General features: G+C 39.5%; 1 protein-coding gene and 1 long non-coding RNA gene across 5 annotated transcripts; one reads left to right on the top strand and one right to left on the bottom strand.

Annotated features, from left to right (window-relative positions):
* Positions 1-6,981: 6,981 nt before the first annotated feature.
* On the bottom strand, positions 6,982-13,801 carry LOC103421699 (uncharacterized). Of its 4 annotated transcripts, none has more exons than XR_011571402.1 (3): positions 13,672-13,801; positions 13,360-13,570; positions 6,982-7,264 (listed from the first exon to the last, which is right to left on the bottom strand). It is a non-coding gene; the product is annotated as an uncharacterized lncRNA (long non-coding RNA). The 4 variants fall into 4 exon arrangements; XR_011571400.1 differs by having other exon boundaries at positions 13,360-13,516; positions 13,672-13,797; XR_011571399.1 differs by having other exon boundaries at positions 13,360-13,574; positions 13,672-13,791.
* A 2,384-nt stretch (positions 13,802-16,185) lies between these two features.
* Positions 16,186-20,616, top strand: LOC103424865 (receptor-like protein 6). Its single transcript, XM_029108756.2, has one exon. The coding sequence runs from the start codon at positions 17,571-17,573 to the stop codon at positions 20,529-20,531; it is 2,961 nt and encodes a 986-aa protein (XP_028964589.2). The 5' UTR covers positions 16,186-17,570; the 3' UTR covers positions 20,532-20,616.
* The last annotated feature ends 366 nt before the right edge of the window (positions 20,617-20,982 follow it).

Genomic DNA, 20,982 nt, shown 5'->3' with positions numbered 1-20,982 from the left:
ATATTCAGGACATGCAAACGGGGAAGATCCTTTTGCACGGCCAGAGTAGGAATGGCTTCTATCCCTTTTCCAGACTTTCCATCTCAAACAATAATGTCGTTTTTGCATGCATCGGTACTCGTGTATCAGATAGTATTTGGCATTCTCGTTTAGGACATCCATCTAGTTCCATTTTGAAACTTCTTGTCACTAGAAATAAATTGCCCATTTCTGGTAAAGTCAACAGTGAAGTGTGTCACTCATGTCCACTGGGTAAGAGTCATAAATTACCTTTTTCATTGTCTACTTCTGTGTCGTCATTTCCTTTAGAATTGATCCACTCTGATGTATGGACGTCTCCGTCTCATTCTATTAATGGATTCAAATATTATGTTATTTTTATTGATGATTTCTCTAGGTATTCTTGGATTTATCCTTTAAAATTAAAATTTGACGTCTTTGCAACTTTTGTCACTTTTAAAAAATTAGTGGAAAACATGTTTAGTACAACAATAAAATCATTTCAAACAGATGGAGGTGGCGAATATATCAATACTCATTTTAAATAATTTTTGGCAACTCGTGGCATACATCATCGTTTCACTTGCCCACATCATCCGGAACAAAATGGCTTAGCCGAAAGAAAACACCGTCATTTGGTCGAAATTGGACTTACTCTTCTTGCTCATGCATCTTTGCCTGCGTCCTTTTGGGTTGAAGCCTTTCATACGGCTAACTACCTTATCAATCGGTTGCCAACAAAAGTTTTACAAAATGATTCTCCTTATTACAAATTATTTTCAAAATCTCCTCAATTCGATTTTCTTAAAGTATTTGGCTGTGCATGTTTTCCATACTTACGTCCATATAACAATAACAAGTTGCAATTTCGTTCCAAAAAGTGCATATTTCTTGGATATTCATTAAATCAACAAGGATATCGTTGTTTAGATCCCTTTACAGGTCGCATATTTTTATCTCGCCATGTTGTTTTTGATGAAAAGTCTTTTCCATACAAAGACTCCATTCCTACTATCCCCTCTTCTTCCTCTGATGCACTTCCTGCCACGTTAGAATTAGGGCCCCACTATCCTATCACTTCTCTTACTCCTATTATAACCTCTTCTTCCCAACCTACTCCCAATATACTACCTGCTAACACCACTCCCATATCAGATCCATCCCCTTTACGTCCCACACCCATCAGCTCTTTGCTTTACTTGCTATTACTGTTGATGATTTAGTTGAACCTACTTGTTTCAGTCAAGCAAATAAATATCACGAGTGGAGGCAAGCAATGGCAGAGGAGTTTAATGCACTCCAACGCACAGGTACTTGGACACTTGTTCCCTGTCAGCCCCATTTCAATGTTCTTCCAAACAAATGGGTGTATCGCATCAAGCGTAAGTCTGATGGTTCCATTGAACGGTTCAAAGCACAGTCTTGTTGCCAATGGTTTTCATCAACATGAAGGTCTTGATTATGGGGAAACTTTTAGTCCAGTTGTGACTCATGCCACCATTCGCCTCATACTGTCCGTTGCTCTTCACTTTCACTGGCCTATTCGTCAACTTGACGTCCAAAATGCCTTTCTCCATGGCACACTGGCTGAAGACGTTTTTATGAGACAACCATCAGGCTTTGTGGACCCTCAATATCCTACTCATGTTTGCAAGCTTCGTCGTTCTTTATACGGCCTTAAACAAGCACCCCGGGCATGGTTTCAGTGTTTTTCTCATCACTTGGAGGACTTAGGTTTCCTTGCTTCCACTATCGACTCCTCCCTGTTTACATATTTCAATGGTGCCACTATTATTTATCTTTTGATTTATGTAGATGACATTTTAGTCACTCGGAATGATGCAGCTCACATTTCACATCTCATTGCTCAGCTTGGCCTATTATTCTTTATGAAAGATCTTGGGCCCCTTAAATTTTTCCTTGGCATGGAAGTCACTCGTACACCTACTGGCATGTACCTTTCTCAATCCAAATACATTGTGGATCTCCTTCGTCGCACCAAGATGACCGACTGCAAGCCAACTTCAACACTTGCTACTGCCGGTCGTCGTCTTAGTCTTCATGAAGGGGAACCTCTTTCAGATGCCACTGAATTTAGAAGTGTTGTTGGTGCTCTTCAGTACCTTCTCTTCACACGTCCTGACATTGCTTTCGCGGTTAACCAAGTTTGTCAATATATGCATTCACCGACAACCACACATTGGGCTGCTGTCAAACGTATTCTTCGATACTTAAAAGCAACACATGATCATGCCCATGTCTACACTACTAGTTCCCTCACTCTCACTGCGTATGCTGATGCTGATTACGCGGGGGATCTAGATGATCGACGATCCACTGGAGGTTACTGTATTTTCCTCGATAGTAATCTCATTTCGTGGAGTTCCAAGAAACAAAGAGGAGTCTCTCGCTCCAGCACAGAGGCCGAATACCGTCAGCTTGCTTACACCTCCGCCACTCTCTCTTGGTTCCGAAACATTTTTCGTGATCTTCATCTTCATCTTCTTCCTCCACGTCTCTGGTGTGATAATATCAGTGCTATCGTTGTTGCCTCTAATCTAGTCTATCAAGCTCGGATGCGACATGTCGAGGTTGATTACCATTATGTGCGGGAAAAAGTCACTCGAAAAGAAATTGTTGTCGGTTATGTTGCCTCCACTGATCAACTAGCTGATCTTCTCACAAAAGGCTTGTCATTTCCCCGGTTTTTGTTTCTGGTTTCCAAGCTTCCTGTCCGTTCCTGCCCACTCAGCTTGAGGGGCCGTGATAAGCCATGTGCTGCTGACATGCCATGTGTTGATAAGCCATGTGCTGCTGACAATGACATGATGAAATGACTATTCTAAATGAAACCCATGAAGTCCTGTCGAAGATGCTGATGAAGATGGGCAGAAGAATATTGCATGATCTCACAACTAGACAATCACTTTATTGTAATTATTTATTGCATGCGTGTGCTATTGTTTATTGCATGCGGGTGTATATAAAACTGTATAAAGACCATACTGCTATTGAAGCAGTTATAGGTTACTGAGCTAAAGTATATTTCTTTATTATAAACTGATTAAACGTTAAATTTAGACAATACAACGATTGAAGATTGATGGCATAGCATAAGATGAAAATTGATAATTTCATAATGTCATAAGGAAAACCTACCAAGCATTTGTTGCTAAGTTTCCCAGCCTATATCAGACCACATATTCCGCAATGGTTCACTTCTAGCTAAGAGAGCAATTGGCCAAGTATATATGCCATATATTGCACTGATTTTACAACTATGACTGTAAATTAATTGTTAAGGGTTTGAGGAAGCTAAGCAACTTTTTCCATTGGACTCTCCTTCTGCAATAGGGATGGAGATGTGGGTTATTTCTAAGTTTGTTAAGCACACATTTGCTCTCTTGTGTTCAAATTCCAAATAAAAAAAATTCAAATGACGATATAATTGCTTAATAATATGAACCGTTTAATAACATTGAAAATAGATCGTCAAGCAACATTGCATAGCTAAATAATATGAGACGATAGAAGGAAAAACAAGAAAGTCACAAGGCATGAGATAATATTCGGTAAATTATGTGTAACACAACACATTTGAGTGCACATTTATGTTCAGAAGGATTATTTGTAATTCAACTCATATTTTTCACTGAACTTTTCTAATGAAGTTCATGGCTTAAAAATTTATCAAGGCTTCATAGAGAAGCAATAGTTTAGTTTAGATATCAAATGTTGAAACCTAAATTTTGTCAGCACGCACGATGGATAATTTTGAATGCAGCAATGTGTGTGGTAATGATCAATTGCCCATCATCTGGTTTAACTCTCAAAACTTAGATTTTACTGCAGAGGGAGACGACTTGACTTCAAGTCTTGGAGTGATTGAGAATGACAACAAACCTACCCTCTCCCTTCTCTTTCTGTCTGAATTCCTTTCAAATAACAGACAAATACAACCACAACCACCATACATGAAATCACATTTTCGCTTCTCTCAAGCACTAAAGCTGAAAAACAAAGTAGACTTCCAAAATCAAAATAATTGATTTTACCATCCTCAACGTGCTCGAAACCCAAAAGAACAAAAACAAAAATGAAAGCAAAGGGAATAACTTCAATCATAAATGGACTTAAAAGCACTCAATTCAATGAATTCATTAATCTTCTATCCTTTTTTCCCTCAATTTTCTCATAAACCAAATAGAAAATGAGAAATGAGTTAAACGCTATTCAAAAGGGAGAAAAATGTGAATTCCCTATCACTCAATTTCTAATATCAAACAAACAAAATTAATCCAAACCCAAAACAACATTTAACGTAAATATTCAAACTTTACTGCCTTTTAGCTCTCTGAATTTACTCTCAAACCAAACACAGAAGCTAAACCTAGTAAAAAAAATTATCCATTTTTTAAAACCACTTGTCAATTCAACATAAAAAAAAAGGAACAGAAACAATCCTAATTACTCCACGACACTGCGCTTTTTTTGGTCTAGTAATGCTGCATGCATGGAAAACTTAAAGCTCAAAAGTAGACATCCAAGAAAATTAAATCCTTCTACAAGGGATACAACTATTAACAAAGATTTGGGAAATTTCAATTTTCTGAATGAAGCATCTCTTCTGAATGACAAACTCAGATCTTGGAAATAAACAATAATACTACTATAGGCAAAGAAAAAAGAAGAAAAATGTAAGCCAGTATTATAGGTGGTCTGTGGAAATGACAAATTGCACTGCGATAAATCTCTGAACTGCTCATTGTTCACCATCCCCAACTCAAACTCAAATAGAGAGAGACACCACAGGGGTTAGAAATTTAATATTAGCGTTCAACTAAACTTTTAGAATCCCCCCAAAAAATCCTATTTTGCTAAAGATACCCGAAACAATGTACAATGCAATCCAAAACCCAATCAAATTAAAATCCCTATATCAAATTTAAGAATCCCAATTAAACAAAAAATGACCTAATTAATTGGATATCCCGGCGAGTACTATTCAAATGTTTCATTACAAAAAAGAGGTAGCTAAGAAACCTCATATCTGATAACTGATCTGAGAAGTTGGTTTACGCTGTGGAAGTGAACCGAGAAATAACTTCTCTATTTCTAAGCCAATAAATCAGAGTCTGCAGCTGTCGGATTCTCTTGGTCCCAATCAACCAAGTTCTCCATTTCAAACTTCCCATCAAATATTTGACATCAATACAACCAATTACAATAAAAAATTTAAACCAATCCAAAAACTAAAACCCTTTTAATTTTCCATGTGTATTCAATGATTTGGTTCCTATAAAAAATAGGAAATATGGAATAATTATTTGGAGATAGGATCACATATAGAGCTAGCAGAGGAAGCAAAGAAGATATGCAAAAGTAAATTAAGAGATCATCATATTACAAAAGCTACATAAGCAAATTAAGAGATCCTCGAGACAGACACACATATAAAGCTGCAAAAACAAATTATTATTGCTGACAAAATACTTGAAAATCTAAAGGCTAGGGATTTTCACTCTCTCACTAAAAAGAAAAAAAAAATCCCGTTTTTGAGTAATATAACCAAACTCATCTTATACAACAAAGAAGCATAGGACTGAGAAATCAGATCCTGATTCCCAATATCAAAAGAGTATGAATTATTCAACTTAAGCACTAATTTCGTTAACGAAGATTAAAATAGGCGCGAAATCCATACAATTTATACGTTACCATTGATTCAAGTTCTGGTAAGGTGTGCGACAGTGATGAGAAGGCGAGGTGTGCAACGGAGATCAAATATAACTGCCGTCAACCAAAACCAAATGCAAGCAAAACCCATAAGAAAAACCCATCAACTAAAACCCAGCGCAAGGTAAACCATCAACCAAAACCAATAATTTATCAATTGCAATAATTAGGTCAAACCCATATTGACATTTCACCCAGAAAAGTTAAAAAAGAAAAGTTACCTTGCACTAGGCGGCCTCATTGGTTGGTGGAAATACCAACGGATGCAATAAATAATTACAATAAAGTGATTGTTAACGGAGATCCGTTAACTTATATATGTAATAAACAACATACACCCGCATGCAATAAACAATAGCACACGCATATGCAATTTATATATGTACTACCTACTTGCACATTATTATGTACTACCTTGCACTGGGCGGCCTCCTGGGCATTTCATTGGTTGGTGGAAATACCAACGGAGATTGCAAAGCAGGGATTAAAGAGATAACGAAACAGAGTTCACAAAGCAGGAATGCGTGTTTTCATTCTTTGAACCAAGCGGTACGGATAAAAATCGAGGAAAGCAATCAGCTACATATAAGTACCGAAAACATGGAAATTCATAACTCATACACCGAAAACAAAATCGGAAAGAATTCCAACTACATACATTTTTCTGTTTTTAGCTTTTCACTCCAACAAAAAAAAAAACCACGAACGAATATAAATTGTTGCCCAAGTCCAAGATTGTCAGCCTAGAGAGGTTGCCAATGGCAGATGGCATAGGCCCTCGGAAACTGTTTTGATGGAGGTAGAACTGAGTGAGATTAAGAAATGGGGTGAAGTTGAAGTGGGTTAGTGTGGCTGTGATCTGCAAGTTGGAGAGATCTATTTTGGAAACTGTTTTGGTATTGCGGTCGCCGGTTTCAAACAATGGCAGTCCAGTTGCAGAGGTTGTTGAGGTTGGTGAGGGACCATGAATCGAGAGAAGAAGGTCAATCACCGAAGTCGAAGCTGTTCTTCCAGGTTAGCAGAGCTTCTGCCTGCGTCCCAGATGAGGAGGTGGTGGCAATTGATAAACAGTTAAGGTGCACTTAATTGTTGTTTCCAAATAAAGTGAAAAAACGAAAGGAAAAGAAATTGATGTTCCCAAAGGCCGCTCTGAGCGATACAGGCATCCCAAAAGTAAATGTTGCAGCTGGTGCATCAGGCGATGAGCAACCAGAGGTTGATGTAAGCGATGAGGAATTTCTGCAATTTGACGCATCTAAGGTCCCTGTCATAGTTACATTAACAAAGGTGACAAAATTTAACCATCTCTTCTGTCCCTTAGCGAATTGCAAATGCTTTGTTGCCCTGTACTGAATCATGTGCATATGTTTTTCAGAGGTAAGGCACTATACTGTGGATGCCACTTCAGAAGAGGAATCACAAATGAACTCGGCTGTTTCGATTTCCGTCAATAGGCAAGGGCACATCTGCGGGTTGACCAAATGCGGTGGTGCAGGCCTAGATCCAAGCATCATTCTCGACATGGTATCTGTGGCAAAAACAGTAAGTGAGCAGCTGATAAACCAATTCAGTTAGAGAAAAACTACAGTCCAAAATCATATATATATAATCTAAATGTAAACCAATTCTTAGCTAATTAACTGAGTATACCAAAGAATCAAATTAAACACAAATTCTTAAAGTTTGGCATCCCAATAATCAAATAAGGAAAAACAACAATGTGTGTACTGCATGTGTGAGTGTATGTGCTGCATAAGTGTGTGAGTGTATATTGTATTGCCGAGGAAAAACAACAATATCTTCCAAGCGATAAAAAAAGGTGTAAGCAACAACAACAACAACAACAACAACAAAGCCTTTTCCCACTAAGTGGGGTCGGCTATATGAATCCTAGAACGCCATTGCGCTCGGTTTTGTGTCATGTCCTCCGTTAGATCCAAGTACTCTAAGTCTTTTCTTAGAGTCTCTTCCAAAGTTTTCCTAGGTCTTCCTCTACCCCTTCGGCCCTGAACCTCTGTCCCGTAGTCACATCTTCGAACCGGAGCGTCAGTCGGCCTTCTTTGCACATGTCCAAATCACCGGAGCCGATTTTCTCTCATCTTTCCTACAATTTCGGCTACTCCTACTTTACCTCGGATATCCTCATTCCCAATCTTATCCTTTCTCGTGTGCCCACACATCCCACGAAGCATCCTCATCTCCGCTACACCCATTTTGTGTACGTGTTGATGCTTCACCGCCCAACATTCTGTGCCATACAACATTGCTGGCCTTATTGCCGTCCTATAAAATTTTCCCTTGAGCTTCAGTGGCCTACGACGGTCACACAACACGCCGGATGCACTCTTACACTTCATCCATCCAGCTCGTATTCCATGTTTGAGATCTCCATCTAATTCTCCGTTCTCTTGCAAGATAGATCCTAGGTAGCGAAAACGGTCGCTTTTTGTGATCTTCGCTAGATTGCTCCGGTCATTAGTGTGGATAAGTATATAAATGGATAGAGATAGAAAAGCAAACACAAGATGTACGTGGTTCACCCAGATTGGCTACGTCCACGGAATAGAAGAGTTCTCATTAATTGTGAAGGGTTTACACAAGTACATAGGTTCAAGCTCTCCTTTAGTGAGTACAAGTGAATGATTTAGTAAAAATGACATTAGGAAATATTGTGGGAGAATGATCTCGTAATCACGAAACTTCTAAGTATCGGAGTGTGGTGTCGTCTTGACTTGCCTTATCTGTCTCATAGGTAGATGTGGCATCTTCTCTGGAAGTACTCTTCCTCCATCCAGGGGTGGTATCTTCAACTGGTGGAGATGCACAAGGTAATGTATCAATTTCACTTGAAGCTTACTTGTAGTTTCAGGCTTGGTCAAGCGCGATACAAACCATGTAGTAGGAGTCCCCAAGTCGCCGAGCTAGGGGGTCTGCTGAAAGAGGTGACAGACAAGGTAAGCAATCAGAGCTCCGACTGATTGTTCACCTTCTCCCCATCTTGCAGCAGCATGAAGGATAAAGAGAAGAAAAATGAGAAGAGATGATATGAGATACTTTTGCTTTTGAAGAAGTAACTTTCCACAGGCTTATTCTTGAACTAAGCTGGAGGGTTTTCTGGTTTCCTCCAGAGTATAAGGCCGACTGAAGAATTTGAGGGTCAAAACAAGTCCATCAAATCTAGAGTACGTTCCACCCTGCTGATATGTGATACTTTTGCTTTTGACAGAGTAATGGATGTATCGGCACGTGTGTTGTTACGCTTGTCTCCACATGCTTCCTTGTATCCTTCGCACTTGCCCTATCTGTTCCTCAAGCAGATGCGGAATCTTCCCTGGAAACATAAGATGTTGAAGATGAGTACTCGAGAGCAATGCCAGGTAAGTAATCAGGTAAGGGGTTCCAGGCAGTCAGTTCCTGGCTGGAAGCTTGATTCCAAGTGCTGACTGATTCCTCTCTTTCTCCTTGTCTTGCAGGTAAAAACAAGGCCAAAGGAAAAGACAGGGAAAAAGCATGATATGGGATACTCTTGCTTTTAACCCTGATGATATGAGATATTCTTGCTCTAGTATAGCTTGTTTGCAGAGGTATTATCGGGGGGAAAGAAAGCTGAATATTTCGAAAGGCTTCGTTGGGAGTGCCCTCTCAGATATGATGAAGGGTTGAGCATTTTTGCAGGTCTGCCTGTCCGTTGGGGATGGAGGTCGACATATATAGGAGTCTCCCTAACAACAAGTAGTAATGCTATTCCTTTACCCTGCTTGGTCATAGCACGGTAGTGGGAGCTGCCAGTTTCACATGTTTTAACTCTGTCAGAGCACTTTGAAAAAGTGGTCTGTGGTATCTGGCTCTCGAGATTCGGAGAACGATGCCTCTTCGATTTTTGAGAAAGCAATCATGCTGGGGGTCTGGCTCTCGAGATTCGGAGAGCAGTGTCTCTTCGATTTTTGAGGAAGTAATCATGTTGGGAGTCTGGCTCTCGAGATTCGGAGGGCGGTGCCTCTTCGATTTTGGGGCAAGCAATCCTGTTGGGAGTGTTGTCTCGAATGTGAGTAAAGGTTGGGCATGTTTGCTAGTCTACCTTGCCACGAAGCACAAAGGTTGACACACAGGGACTTTCCAATTATCCAGCAATGGTACTGTTCCTTTACCCTCTCTTCGCTTTTGAGAAAGTAGTCATGTTGGGAGTCTGGCTCTCGAGATTCGGAGGACGGTGCCTCTTCGATTTTGGAGCAAGCAATCTTGTTGGGAGTGTTTTCTCGAATGTGAGTAAAGGTTGGGCATGTTTGCTAGTCTACCTTGCCACGAAGCACAGAGGTTGACACACAGGGACTTTCCAATTATCCAGCAGTGGTACTGTTCCTTTACCCTTGTGGGTAATAATATGGTAGCTAGACCTTCAAAATTTATGTGTCTAAACTTTGTTAGTGGTGTTTCTTTGCTATTCTTTTACCTTTCTTGGTCAGAGCGATGTAGTGGGAGCTGCAAGCTTCACGTGCTCAACTTTGGCAGAGAACTTTGGCAAAGTTATCTGTGGTACCCATGAGCTATTGTTGCGTGTGGGAAGTGGGTGATTGAACAGTAAGATTCATGTGCTTTCTACTTCACCAAAAGTCTTCGACAGAATGCCCATAATTTCTGCAAAGCTGAGTGTGCGTGTGACAGGTGCTGACAAGGCTAGAAAAGTAGGTGCCTCTTCGATTTCTGAGATCGGCCCTCGTGGTCTCTGAGCAGCCCAGCTTTTGAGAAAGCGAGCCCCTCTTCGATTGATTCGGAGAACGATGCCTCATCGATTTTTGAGAAAGCAATCATGCTGGGGGTTTGGCTCTCGAAGATTCGGGGAGTAGTGTCTCTTCGATTTTTGAGAAAGTAATCATGTTGAGAGTCTGGCTCTCGAGATTCGGAGGGCGGTGCCTCTTCGATTTTGGAGCAAGCAATCTTGTTGGGAGTGTTTTCTCGAATGTGAGTAAAGGTTGGGCATGTTTGCTAGTCTACCTTGCCACGAAGCACAGAGGTTGACACACAGGGACTTTCCAATTATCCAGCAATGGTACTGTTCCTTTACCCTCTCTTCGATTTTTAAGAAAGTAGTCATGTTGGGAGTCTGGCTCTCGAGATTCGGAGGACGGTGCCTCTTCGATTTTGGAGCAAGCAATCTTATTGGGAGTGTTTTCTCGAATGTGAGTAAAGGTTGGGCATGTTTGCTAGTCTACCTTGCCACGAAGCACAGAGGTTGACACACAGGGACTTTCCAATTATCCAGCAGTGGTACTGTTCCTTTACCCTTGTGGGTAATAATATGGTAGCTAGACCTTCAAAATTTATGGGTCTAAACTTTGTTAGTGCTGTTTCTTTGCTATTCTTTTACCCTTCTTGGTCAGAGCGATGTAGTGGGAGCTGCAAGCTTCACGTGCTCAACTTTGGCAGAGAACTTTGGCAAAATTATCTGTGGTACCCATGAGCTATTGTTGCGTGTGGGAAGTGGGTGATTGAACAGTAAGATTCATGTGTTTTCTACTTCCCCAGAAGTCTTCGACAGAATGCCCATAATTTCCGCAAAGCTGAGTGTGCGTGTGACAGGTGCTGACAAGGCTGGAAAAGTAGGTGCCTGCCTCTTCGATTTCTGAGATCGGCCCTCGTGGTCTCTGGGGAGCCCAGCTTTTGAGAAAGCGAGCGCCTCTTCGATTTCTGAGATCGGCCTTCGTGGTCTTTGAGCAGCCCAACTTTTGAGAAAGCAAACGCCTCTTCGATTTCTGAGCTGGCGCCTCTTCGATTTCTGAAGCTCCGTCGAGTGCAGATTTTTATAGGGGCTGGCTTTAAGTTCCAAAGCACACTTGAATCTCCACCAGTAGAAGCTTCATTCTTGCACTTCTAAGATCTTGATTTGTCCGACCTCTTCTCTCTTCAACACCTTTGAAAATGTCTGGCCCCTCCGACCGTCGTTTTGACTTGAACCTTGTTGAAGAGGCAGCCCCGCCTTCTCCAGACAACATATGGCGCCCATCCTTCGTCTCCCCTACTGGTCCTCTTACCGTTGGGGATTCCGTGATGAAGAATGATATGACCGCTGCGGTGGTGGCCAGGAACCTTCTCACTCCCAAAGATAACAGACTACTTTCCAAACGGTCTGATGAGTTAGCTGTTAAGGATTCGCTGGCTCTCAGTGTTCAGTGTGCAGGTTCTGTGTCTAATATGGCCCAACGCCTATTTGCTCGAACCCGCCAAGTTGAATCATTGGCGGCTGAAGTGATGAGTCTCAAACAGGAGATTAGAGGGCTCAAGCATGAGAATAAACAGTTGCACCGGCTCGCACATGACTATGCTACAAACATGAAGAGGAAGCTTGACCAAATGAAGGAAACTGATGGTCAGGTTTTACTTGATCATCAGAGATTTGTGGGTTTGTTCCAAAGGCATTTATTGCCTTCGTCTTCTGGGGCTGTACCGCGTAATGAAGCTCCGAATGATCAACCTCTGATGCCTCCTCCTTCTAGGGTTCTGTCCAGTACTGAGGCTCCAAATGATCCCCCTCCGGTGCCTTCTCTTTCTGAGGCTCTACCTAGCTGAGACTTCTCCTAAGCAACCTTTGTGAAGGCTCCCTCTTGTGTGTTTATTTTGACTCATGTATATGTACATATTTGTAGCTTATCGGGGATATCAATAAATAAGCTTTCCTTCATTTCAACGTATTGTGTTAAATACACCAAAGCCTTCTTCGCTAAGGTCTTTGAATTTTCTTTTGTTGAAGCTTGTATGTTGAAGCTTTCTGAGTGGAGCATGTGGGTTGGGGTAGTGTTCCCTTAATTTCCCGAGTGAGGAAAACTTCTCGGTTGGAGACTTGGAAAATCCAAGTCACTGAGTGGGATCGGCTATATGAATCTTAGAACGCCATTGTGCTCGATCCTGTGTCATGTCCTTCGTTAGATATAAAAAAAGGTGTAAGCGTGTGAGTATATATTGTATGTGTTGTGTGTGCATAAGTGTATGACAGTGTTTGTGTGACACTGCATGTGTGTGTACTCTGTATGTATATAAAATGTGTAAGTGTAGGTAAGTGTGTGTACTCTGTGTGGATAAGTGTATGTGATGTGTATAAAGATCCCCTTTGTGCCCCAAACCCCCGTCTGTCCTGTCTTTGCCTTCCTCCATCTTTACGTGTGATTTTTTTTTCTGATGTTGGAATTTTGATCTATGGAGTTTAAGGCTCTGAAATATAGTATGATTTCAGAGTATTTGACAATTTAGTTGTAAGCAAGAAAGTTAATAACTATGGCGGGCATATGACATGAGAGAGAGAGAGAGAGAGAGAGAGAGAGAGAGAGAGAGAGAATAGAAGCTCGGGAGGTTGTAGATGGAGACAATGTAACCCATATAACTACATTAAACGTGGATGCGAATGTAAATTTCCGAGGCAATGTTTAAGAAACTTAGAAGATAGATTATTTTCCATTAATTGATTGATGTACACACATTACAAATGGTTAGATTATGACTCTTTTCAAGCGAACAAAGAAATCCCAACAAAAAACAATGGTCCATGACATAGGAAAATGAACTCACCGGCCCAACACAACCCCACAGCGCTAATACTGAAACAACTTTACTTCTTAAACCTTCAATCACTACCTTTGCATGTTCGATTGCTCTCCGGATCGTTCTCTCAGGATCCGTCGGACCAAGCTGTCTTGGCCAATCAAACTTGATCTTGGGGTTGGGAACAAAATATTTTTTTAACTTTCCATTTGATTCTTTCCAGCAGCAGCCATGGAATGGCCATATGCATCTGCATCCATGGCTACGTCTTAGACATCTGCATCGCTCAAGTATTTTTCGAATTCTTGCTGACCACAATTACAATTTCGAATCTGAAGCTCTATGAACTAAATAGAGTTCGTAAACATAACCCTGAAGCACAAAGATTTGAAAACGACTTCTCACCTTTGTAATCAGCTGAGGCAGGCATGGATTTCAAATCTCAGTCGCTCTCTGCAAGCATGGCCTTCTTTCTCAATTTCCGGCCTTCCTGTCTCTGCGGGCGCTCTCTCTCAATCCCCTTCTGTGTCCATCTCTCTGGCAAGTGTTTGGGTTTATAATTAATCTTGGGCTTAATTCAAAGGAAGCCCAGTTGTGCAATGCATTTGTTTTGGGCTAGTGACTGCTTTGGTGAAGCGGCGGCCCACATAATATTAAAATGATGGTGCAGGGCAGCTAAGAATCCGAATCCTCTTTGTGAAGATCCCGGGTATCTGTTAATCGTGTCCATTCATCATATATCGTGCAGTCAGAAATCATTTTAAATATTTTTATTTAAAATTAAATACAAACAGTACCTTACAAAAATTAATCACACGATGTACGATGAACAGTAAGGTCTTAGCAAAAAGGCACCTTTTCAATGGCAAAATTGGTAAATAATGAAGGATCTAAGGTGATTCACCCCATGCGAAGACAGTCATGCGGGATTGAAATTTTGCTAGAAAGGGAAAACTTGGACAATCGAACTAAGAAGTCTATAAAAGCAGCAAGAAAAGCAAGTGAAAAGGACACTCAACTCTCTTAACAAAACAGCAAGACTTCCCAAAAGGCTCTATTATTTCCTGTCATTTCCTTTACATTCCTTTTGCAACAAAGCTATCCTTTGTAATTTTTAGAAGCTCTGCTACATGTTCTTGTGTAGTATTGATTCCCTTTGTAAACATTCAGTACCATTTCCCTTAAAGAAAGTGCTTACATTGTAAACAAAAGAAGAAGTGCTGAAGGGATGTGCAAACCTTGCCCCAATCTCTTCTTTCTTGCAACAATTTGTTTTCTGTTTTACTATCAATTGAGAGTGCTGAAGGGATGTGCAAATAGATGAGAAGAAGTAGAATTCATTTTGATTAAAGAAAGTGAGAATTAACCTTGTTGTTTTATACTTCTTGGTTGTTTTGATGAAGTTGAGAATAAATTAAATGGATTGACTGTAACTACCAGTATATGGAGGAAGGAGGAGAGGAGGAGAAAGGGCATAATAATTCAATTTGGTTTCCATATGTACATTATGCATTTCCAATGGCAATTACGAACCTTTTCTTTTCTGCTTCTAAATTTTTATGCTTTATGGGTTTCTTAATGTGGTCAAATGGTATGCAAATGAGATTGTGTTAAGCTTTTGGGTTTATCTCTCTCTCTCTCTCTCTCTCTCACTCACTCTCTCTCTCTCTCTTTGCGTTTGGGTTCCATTTATGGTTTTCTTTCTTCCTTTCTCTATTTCAGTTCTCCTTTGGTTTTAACCTTTTTCTTTATTTTGTTCATTCATCTTTAACTATTATTGGCATATCACGAGGTTTAGAGAAAACTGAGAAATTGAAAAATTTTGAATACTCAAAGCATGCCCTTCTGTCTAATGCTCTCATAAAAAAGTCTCATGGCCACGAGGGGAGTATATAAGACTGATGAGGGTCAAGTATCCATAAAAACTATAAAAGGATTGTGTGTCCAAGTATTTGGAATCTTAAGAAAGAACAATAATTCTATTATGAAAGGTTTTGACAGTTAGTTTTGATCCGTGGTCTGATTGGTAGTTTTGGACAAGTAACATATTCTCTTTATCAGAACGATGATTGAGATAATATTGTTTAAATCGTTATCTCCTTATCTCTAAATCTTTTAGTGCAATATAATTTCACTGTTAATGAGAACTTTACTTGGGATTTTCTTTTGTATTGTCGCTTTTGATTTTACTGATTAATGTATTTCTTGAAGGTGGTGATGTAATCATAAGAAAAAGTCGAGTTCTTTAGTTCATTGCAAGTCGACCCATTGCCAGGTATCTCTTTCTCAAGATATTACCAATTAGATGTATTTATACTCTTATTGGATGTGAATTTTTAAAATAATGATGTAACTACTTGATAACCTATGCATCGTTTGGAGTTTAAATATACCACTTAAATCGTGGGTAAATGTAAAGGTGAAACTTGTAAACTATAACCACATCCATCATTTATTTTAGACATCACTCAAGTTGTGAGGAAATTTAACTAGCCAATTTATGAAAATTATTAGCACTTAATGTACAATTGTATTTCATAATTTTTGTGAATAAACTATTTATCAGCAGAATTTGCTTTAAGGAAAAAACAGTTCATAGAGTAAGAGAAACAGCCAAGTGCCGCTGAATTGGAATACTCAGAGAAACAATATCCATAAGGATCACTAATAATGTTTTTTGGGTGCATGTATCTCATATGTTGAAGGCACCCTAACATTGAAAACAACACTTCTTTTTGTACAAACTTTGCTTTCTGCTCCTCACGGATGATCCTCAAGATGCTGTGGTGGCACAACAGGTTAAACTTACTTTTATCCTTTAACCAAATATGTGTGTGGATTGATGGTGGACTATGTTTAGTGAATGTGTATTTGAGCTCTGTAGATGACTGCATGTTGTGTTGACTTCAGATTTTTGTTATCAATCACTCTTTCAAGTGCTTATTTGAATCATTTAATCCCAAATTCAAAAACCAGAAATTGCCTGATAATCTCTGTAAGTTCTTATTTTCTATGATCTTTAAGCTTGTACCTTAGATGCTTAACCTCTAAATTGTTTATTTTGTTGAGTTTCTGCGTTTAATTTCTTTTTGTTGCCTACCTTTTTCTTGGTATGTCTTGAGACCTTTCACATATGCTGATGAAATGGTCCATCTTTGATTATGCCTAATTTCGGTTTTAAACTTAAAATGTTCTGGAATTGATATGGGCTTACTGAAATTTTTTTTATAATAAAAAAAATTAAAAATTAAAACAGTAGTCGAAGCTCTCACCAGTCGGCGGGTCCCTACTACCTCCTTTCCCCCGCCTCTTCCATCTCCCTTCTAGTCTTATGCATGGATCCACTTTTAAGGCTTAAAGTCTTGAACCAAATTACACTCTTTCACTGTCACCGCAAACATTCTCGTCATGAGATTAGTGTGAAACCATATTTTTGCTACTAATTGATTAAGGCTTATAGTCTTGAACCAAATTATACGCCTTTGACTATTACCACAAAGTGTTTGACGGTGTTTGTTATAGTTACATTCATGAACAATTGAGACACAAGTTGGACGAAGCTTCAACCAAATTATACGCCCTTGACTATTATCTAATGTGACTTTGTGGTGCCTTGTTTATTGATTTTCCCATCATGTTTTGATGTTCCAAATGTTAGCATGTTTCTAGAGGATTCTCAAGATCAGGGCGTGGCACTAATTCTCCCATTTTTTGGGTGGATTGATTGAAATGGATAAGTTTCTTTAATGAGTAATATATATTCTACCTTCAAGAGTTACATGTTCTAGCGTGGCACTAATTCTCCCATTCTCAAAACTTTCCTATATTGGCTAGGCTAGCTAGAGTTGTTACATCCAAACGACTCAAGGCTGGTTTGGTATTGTTGTGCTTTAAAAAATAAAAAAAATTGATGTGCTATGAGAATAAGCTCATTTTTGCTGCTTCACGTTTTCAGCTTTTTTTTCACCCAAAACTGTGAAAATAAGTTGTTTTTAAGTGTTTACCAAACACCTTTTTGAGCTCAGCTTTTTTTTATACCCACTTTTTTTATAAAAGTACCTCACTACCAAACCAGTACTTACTCTGAGTCAAAATATTTCCAAGAATCTTGAAAAAGAATTCATGACTTCCAAGTCTTCAATTGATCGAGACATCAATTCACCACCCACTCGTCAATTGACTCATGCTTTTTTATTTATTTATGCTTTGCATGGGTTGTGTCTATAAAAGGAGTTAACTTCTCCACTCTTAATTATTCGAGAGCCATAAAACAATATTTCCTATAACCAGAAAAACACACTGCCATGAAAATGGAATCTTGGTTGTCCAAGTTTACCTGTTTGCATTGTCTTCTTTTGCTATTACTCAATGCTACTCACTATTTTTCATTTGTGCAGACTCAGACACAGACACTTTGCCATGTTGACGAGCAATCATTCTTGTTACAATTCAAGGAAAGCTTTACGATAGACAAGTCAGCTTCTTCATCTCCTTTTGCTTATCCGAAGGTTGCATCTTGGGCTCAAGAAGGAGATCAGAATCAGAGTAATTGTTGTTTGTGGGATGGTGTTAAGTGTCATGCGGAGTCTGGCCGTGTCATTGGCCTTGACCTCAAGAGCAGTTGTCTCTATGGTTCTATCAATTCCAACAGCACCCTTTTCCGACTTGTTCACTTGCAGATGCTTGACCTCTCAGATAACAACTTCAATTACTCTGAAGTACCATCGAGATTGGGCCATGACCTTTCGAGTATATCATATCTCAACCTTTCACTGTCTGCATTTTCTGGTCAAATTCCATTTGAAATTTCAAAGCTATCCAAACTGTCTACCCTTGATCTGTATCAAAATAATGGTTTGGAGCTTAGGAAGTCCAACATGAGAATCCTAATCCAAAACTTGACCAGCATAAAACAACTTCATCTTAATGATGTAGGCATATACTCTACTGTGCCTGATATCTTGGTCAATGCATCTTCTCTCACATCTCTCAATCTAAGCTACTGTGGGTTGAATGGGGAATTCCCAGTTGGCATTTTCCACCTACCAAACCTAGAAGAGCTTATATTATACTCAAATACAAACCTAAATGGTTATTTTCCTACTTTTAACAGGACCAATTCCTTCAAAACATTGGATGTTTCATGGACAAATTTCTCTGGTGAACTTCCTAGTTCTATCGGAAACCTTCATTCCTTAAATTACTTTGATATCTCATATTGTGGTTTTGATTCCCATGTTCCATCTTCATTTGGAAACCTTACCCAGCTCAGTTTCCTTGAGATGGCTTCATTTCATGACGTTTCTGCAGGCCAATTCTTAGTTCCTGATTCCTTGTCTTGTTTTGGAAAATTAACCAAGCTCAACTACTTGGATCTTTCGGATATTAACTTACAGGGGAATTTCCCATGTTTTGTGGCTAACCTGACCCAACTTGCGTTTCTAGACTTGTTTGACAATTCAATAACTGGTGAAATCCCATCTTGGTTCGCATTAGAGTTGACCCAATTAACTTTTCTGCGGCTCACCTTCAACGATTTGCAGGGAGTAATTCCTAAATCGCTTTTCCACCTCAGAAATCTTGAATTTCTTGGCCTTTCCTCTAATAATTTAAGTGGATTAGTTGAGTTTGATGAGTTTTCCAACCTCAAAAAGTTGAAGAAACTTGGTTTATCTGACAACAAGTTATCCGTGCGTGTCAAATCTAGTTCGAGTGCTACTCTTCCAAAGTTCGAAGTTCTAAAGTTGGCTGAATGCAACTTGACAGAGTTTCCAGAATTTTTGAAAAATCAATACGAATTGGGAGCCCTAGACCTTTATGATAACAATATTCATGGCCAAATACCAAAATGGCTCTGGAATGCAACTAGAGAAACCTTGGTCAATCTCAACCTCGATTATAACTTATTAACAGGCCTTGAAGAAAATCCAGTCACTCTTCCATGGAAAAATCTGCAGCTTTTTAGTCTTGACACTAATCGGTTACAAGGGTCATTGCCAATTCCACCACAATCTATCATATCTTACAGTGTCGGCAACAATAATTATAGTGGAGAAGTTTCACCATTGTTCTGCAACTTGAATTATCTTCAAGTTCTTAATTTGGGCAACAACAGCCTGAGTGGCATGCTTCCACGGTGTTTGGGGAAGTCCAGTAGCTTGGAAATGCTGGCCTTGACTTATAATTCTTTCCATGGCAATATTCCTCCATTTTGTGCTAACAAAAATAGTTTGAAATTGGTTTTGTTGGGTTACAATCGGTTACAGGGGAAGCTACCAAGATCAATGGCCGATTGCACTCGGTTAGAGTTTCTCGACATTGGCAACAATCAGATCAGTGACATCTTCCCTTCTTGGTTAGGGGTACTTCCAGTATTGAGGGGTCTCATTTTGGGGTCGAATGCATTTCATGGGATAATTGGGAAGCCTCAAACTAATCATGAGTTCCCAAACTTGTGCATCATTGATTTATCCAACAATCTGTTTTCAGGTATGTTCCCTTCTAAGTACATAGAGAACTGGAATTTCATGAAATATGTTGTCGTAAACGATGGAAGTCGGTACTTTGAAGTCTCATCGAACGTCAGCACAAATAAATATGGAAATTACTATCAATTTTCATACGATATGATAATTCCTGTAAAAGGTGTTAAGTTGACATATTATCGGACCCCTTATGATTTGAGACTCATAGATTTCTCAAGTAATAGATTTGAAGGAGAGATTCCAGCAAGTATCATTGGGAGTCTAAGAGAACTTCAGTTGCTAAACCTCTCCAACAACGCTTTCTCTGGTCACATCCCCTCATCTTTAGGGAACTTGACAGCTCTTGAATCGTTGGATCTCTCTCAAAACAAGCTCTCCGGAAGGATCCCCAGTAGCTTGGCACAACTCACTTTCCTTGAGTACTTCAATGTGTCGCATAACCATCTTTGGGGACCTATACCACTTGGCCAACAATTCGGTACATTTCTAGAAGATTCATACCAAGGAAACTCAGGTTTGTGTGGAAAGCCTTTGTCCAAGAAATGTGAGGGTTATGAGAGCTCGAGGCTGGCGCCACCATCAAGCTTTGAAGAAGATGAAGAGGCTGGATTTCCATTTGAGTTTGACTGGTATGTAGTCTTGCCGGGAGTTGTTAGCGGACTAATAGTGGGAGTGGTTGCTGGAAACACGTTGGCAGACAAGAAGCATGAATGGTTTGCGGAGAAATTCAGCAGGAGGAAGCCAACAACCACAAGGGCGAGGAGGGGACGCAGAACCTAGCTTGATGCATCTAGCGGTTAAAAAAGTGTTTGGGCCTTGAAGGCCAATGTCTTGTTTTTATATGATTTCTTCTGGTGCTTCCATTTTTTTTTTTTTTTTTTTTTTTTTTTTGTCGAAGATTTCTGGTGCTTCAGTATATGTTGTTACGTACAATAGTGAGGTTCTAAGTTTGCTTTGTATTGTATTTCTACTTGATCAAATTCAGTGTTATCAATGTACTAAAAAAAATTCAATGTTATCAATAAAGTAGTTGGCATTACATTTTCAATATCCATTTGTTTCTAGGTCAAAATTTATTAGGCTTTTTACGTGTAAGTCCATGATAAGGCCAACTCAAACTTTTAGACCCAAACTCAAATATTCAGGTTCACTAAGAGATAAAATTTAGCTTTGTGAACATTTTCAATAACTTTTTATGTTATCATAATTTAATTTTACAGATGTTTTAACC

This window comes from Malus domestica, chromosome 09 (assembly GCF_042453785.1).
Source record: "Malus domestica chromosome 09, GDT2T_hap1".
NCBI lineage: Eukaryota > Viridiplantae > Streptophyta > Magnoliopsida > Rosales > Rosaceae > Malus > Malus domestica.
Note: the sequence above shows the minus strand (reverse complement) of the source record. Positions and strands in the feature narration are given on the sequence as shown.